The following is a 4124-nucleotide window of genomic DNA, read 5'->3' as shown; positions in this document are numbered from 1 at the left end:
GCCCCGGAAGTGGGCGCGCCGTTGCCACGGCAACGAAGGGCTCTACCCCCGTTGGTCCCTCCCCAACACGGAGACGTGGCGAACTGTTTACTCCTTTAATAACAGCGAATTTCACACAGTGAAACGTGGTTCCAGGGAATTCCTCTCTCCGCACCCGCCGAGCGACAGTAGCAATGTAAAGCAAAGCATGGAGGAGCACTCATAGAGAAAGTATTCATACAGAAAGTACCCTTAGTAATAGCAAAACATCCATCTTAATTTCTCTATTCAACTAAAAATCCCTTTTCTGGTGTCTTTTCTGTGTTTCTTGGCCTGGATGGGAGGTAGAACTGTAGCTGCTGAAGTCTGAAACCATTCTGGCACCTTCCTCTTGAAAGGGGGATGTGAGCTCTAGAAGAAGAAAATAAACGTGGAAAAAAGATAAGCTACGTAGGATATAGCTTATCATATTATATGTAAGATAATTTATACAGCTCTCGTCCCTGAAACAATGCTTCTCAGGAAATACAAGCTTTTAACTACTATGGTGGATTGCACACATGCCCCTTAAACCATAGAATCACATAGAAAGGACCTTACACTAGACCATATTGCCCAGGGAAATGCAGCATCTTGAAGTAATTGAGGGACTAAAATTAAGCTACAGCAGGATGAAGAATCCAGGCTGGGAAATATCTGACCTGCACATGCTCTTGTGCTCCTACAAACACATGTTCTAGAAGTGCTCATCAGCAATCAAAAGACAGTGCTGTGTTCAGAGTTTCAAGTAGATAACTGCTGAGCTATAATTCCTGTGTAGGAATTATACCTACCTAACATTGACCAGACCATGAATAGTGATTTGTCTGCATTATAATTTGCACTCAAAAATATCCAGCTTCAAACTGATTTGTACAGCAAGTAGTGCTGCTCAGAGCTTCACAAGCTCCTTTAGAAAAACAAAACAAAACCAAAACCCCATTATATTTATGTTTATAACTTGAGTTTATGTAATCAATCACCAGTGCAAAAATCCTTAATGAGATGAGCACACAAGCTTGTACAGCTTTATACCTGAAAGAAGAAAAGGAGGCAAACATAGTCTTAAACTACTGGGAGCATCTGCCACTAGATAGCTGACAAGATGTAACAGGGGAAAAAAAATCCTATAGCAGGTTGATGCTGTTAAAATGGTGTATTTGGGCACAGCAAGGATAATAAAAGCAGCATGCTGTCACTGTATCAAAGATAATCACAACAGAAGTCGGCTGGCAAGCTAAGCCAAGGTTTTAGGCTTAGTGGAGAGTCCAGATGCAAGCTGTGATTCAGGTTTGTTTAAAATGTTCAACACCCTAATCATAAGGTCTGCGCTCTGCTCCTGGCACAGACCTCCAGGCAGTCTCACCTTGGACTCAGAGTCTCCAAACAGCTCCTCCTCACTGGGATCAAGGGCAGGCTCGCTAGGGGAAACTGGCATGATGGGCTTTGGGCAGCCTCCTGCTGATCCTCCACTACCTGGCTGGCCAGCATCCACACTCTGTACAGACTTTCCGTAAGACAGGAAGAAAGCAGGCTGTTATATCCATCTCAGCATTAAAGCTTAAGTCTGCACATACCAGATTCTATGTAAATGGTGCATTTTGGAGGGTTTTTTTGGAAGTAAATTGAGTCTGTAAGCCTCTGCTTAATGAGATTGCTATTTCTTATCCATTTCATCACAATGAAATTTGAGTAAGCACATCCATTTCAAACACAAAGGAAGTGAACGTGTACTTTGCTCTTTGTTGTAGTGAAGAAGAAAATTTCCTCCATCGCCATGGCTCCAAAAACTTTAAGTAACTTTATTATGTCTCAAGCACTGTGTTTTCAGATGTGTTTTTACAGCAAAGGCATCAGTTATATATGGCATGTTGGGAACAGAGATATTAACTTCTAAATAATGCCTGCTAGTCACAGGTTGAAACAGCATCCTGAGATTTTTGGATTGAGTACACATCTTGGTATTACTGAGATCATCTTTAATAGCACTTCTACATGCTTTATTATAGTCAGAACATCTGGTTATCAAAGCCAAAGGCACCACTTGCACATGGGTTTTCTCTGCTCTTTCCCTCAGTGTCAGATTGACTGAATTGCCCTATAAGAAAAGCAGTAACATAAGGTTGTTAAAACCCAAGATCATTCATTAGCAAATTTAAAAGGTGCTTGCTACAGGGAATTATTAGAATCAGCATATTTTCTGAAGGAGAAGTAAACAAAAGACCATTTGGAATAGGTTTTGGATTTGCAGTCTACTCATTTGTGTAATATTAATTTGATTCCTAATAGCATGTCATTCCTGTTGAGTATCTCCACAGCTAATAGTAGCAGGGGAAAAAAGTTATTATTTGAGCTGATGCAATTGGACTGCCAGGAGTCAGCTTCAGGAAAAGGGTGGTTTAGACCCAGATACTGTCAAAATAAAACAGCACTTGGATACAAGAAATAATCCATTTGGCAAGGCTTGAAGATTTGTTTGAGCCAGAGTTGAAGAAATCAACCCCAAATCCTGTAAGGGACAAACATGAAATCCTAGAGCAGGCAGCAGAAAGATCTGGAGTTTGTAATTTCTTTTTACCACCAGTGCAGGGTGACCTTTTAGTACGAGGTGCTGAACTGGAACTTGGGAGATGTTAGCTCAGCCTTTCTCCAACAGCAACAAAGAGCTCCTTATTTCCTGAGATTTCTTCGCAATGAGTCAGCCTTATGGCACGACACTTTTCTTGTTATCACTTCTATGCCCATCAGTTTCAAGCAACAGAGAAACCCATGAAAGACTCGGACATTTCTAAGAGGCATTGCCTCTGTTTTTTTCACACTCTTAACTTTTCTGTTGCCTTAGACTTCTATGCAGGAAGAGAGTTACTTTTCCCCACATCAGGTTCGTGATAAGATACCAATGCACACAAGCTAGCCAAGGGCAGAACATGGAATCTGTGGCTATGAAGGATCCAGATTTCCAAGTGTTTTTATACTGGGGAGCACATGGAATTTGAGCTTTTTCCTCCACTGCCCCAGCTACACTAAGTCCAGGATTTTTAAGGGGACCTTTTGCATCCACATCCTGAAGGACTGAACTATAGCAGGAAGCGTTTACCCCTGAGGCCACTGTTAAGCTGCCATTGTGGAGGTCTACAGTAGCAGACCACCATGTGCCTGATCTTCTTGGGCTGGATGTCCAGGACTTATTATGGTAGAGATGAGCTGGCAGACCCACATGGCACCTGATTTGATCTCTTCCTATGTGTATCAGATTACCGCTAGGCTGCACAGGGGCAGCCTTCTTCCTATGTCGAGACTTTGCAAGGGGAACTCTCTGGTTCTGCTCTGAGCATTGGTCTCCCAGGAGGAGGAGGCAGACCTACTCGAAGCCAATGGAAAGACAAATTGTTAAGATGAGACACTAAGCAGTACTGGGAATAGCAAAGGGCTGTTAAGCTGCTCCAAAAGAGGAAACTATTTTCACAAAACTAATTTTATACCTTTTCTTACTAACCTTTGTTTTACTCCACATGGCATCTTCCCTGTTTTCTTGATCTGCTCCTGTTTTTTCCTCCTGCTCTTCTGACCACACCAACATCCTTTTGAAGCCTGAGCCATCCCAAGACTTACTTCTGTCCCCTTTCTCCAATAATGCAATAGTCATCCTGATGAGATACAGTTCAATATTTGCAGGAACAAGTTTTCTGATTGCCTGAATTTTAGTGGTGTCTTGGAAAAAAGCATAAATACAATATTAATTTTTGAATCCTCTTGTCCTGTATTCAGTTTTCTTTCATAAAACACATCATTAAAGCAGAAGATAAAGGCACGGAGAAAGACAATAAATAAAACAGTGTATCATGAGCTCATGGGATAAATCCCCATCACATTCATTAGCTTCAATTTTGTCAAATACTAGAATTGCCTGCCTTAAACATGCATTTCCTATCAACCATTTTCTCTTGAAAGGAAGGCTTTATTAGGCTATGCTGTAAAACCTCTCTGGTTTTTTTAAGTAAAGTGCCATACCAGTCTTCCATTCCAGTGTGGCACTAAATTTAAAATAGCAATCTGAGAGTCTAGCCAAGCCTGTAACTGCAGCTGAAAAAGACCCATTAATCCAC

At 41.5% G+C, this 4124-nt stretch overlaps 1 protein-coding gene across 6 annotated transcripts in view; it reads right to left on the bottom strand.

The window, feature by feature from the left end:
* Window positions 1–81: 81 nt before the first annotated feature.
* WRN (WRN RecQ like helicase) overlaps window positions 82–4124 on the bottom strand; it is a 48499-nt gene continuing 44456 nt past the window's right edge. For 4 of the 6 annotated variants that reach the window (XM_065684975.1, XM_065684996.1, XM_065684986.1 and 1 more), the window contains exons 33-34: window positions 3515–3729; window positions 1532–2116 (exon numbers count right to left, since the gene is read on the bottom strand). In XM_065684975.1, the coding sequence (XP_065541047.1) occupies window positions 1811–2116; window positions 3515–3729 (521 nt within the window). In that variant the 3' untranslated portion in view covers window positions 1532–1810. Of the gene's footprint in view, window positions 391–1384; window positions 2117–3514; window positions 3730–4124 lie in introns of those variants that run through there. The other 2 variants (XM_065685024.1, XM_065685016.1) reach the window with 2 other exon arrangements.

Source organism: Lathamus discolor, chromosome 1, assembly GCF_037157495.1.
Source record: "Lathamus discolor isolate bLatDis1 chromosome 1, bLatDis1.hap1, whole genome shotgun sequence".
Lineage (NCBI taxonomy): Eukaryota > Metazoa > Chordata > Aves > Psittaciformes > Psittacidae > Lathamus > Lathamus discolor.
The sequence above is the reverse complement of the archived record's forward strand: the minus strand, read 5'-3'. Positions and strand labels throughout refer to the sequence as shown.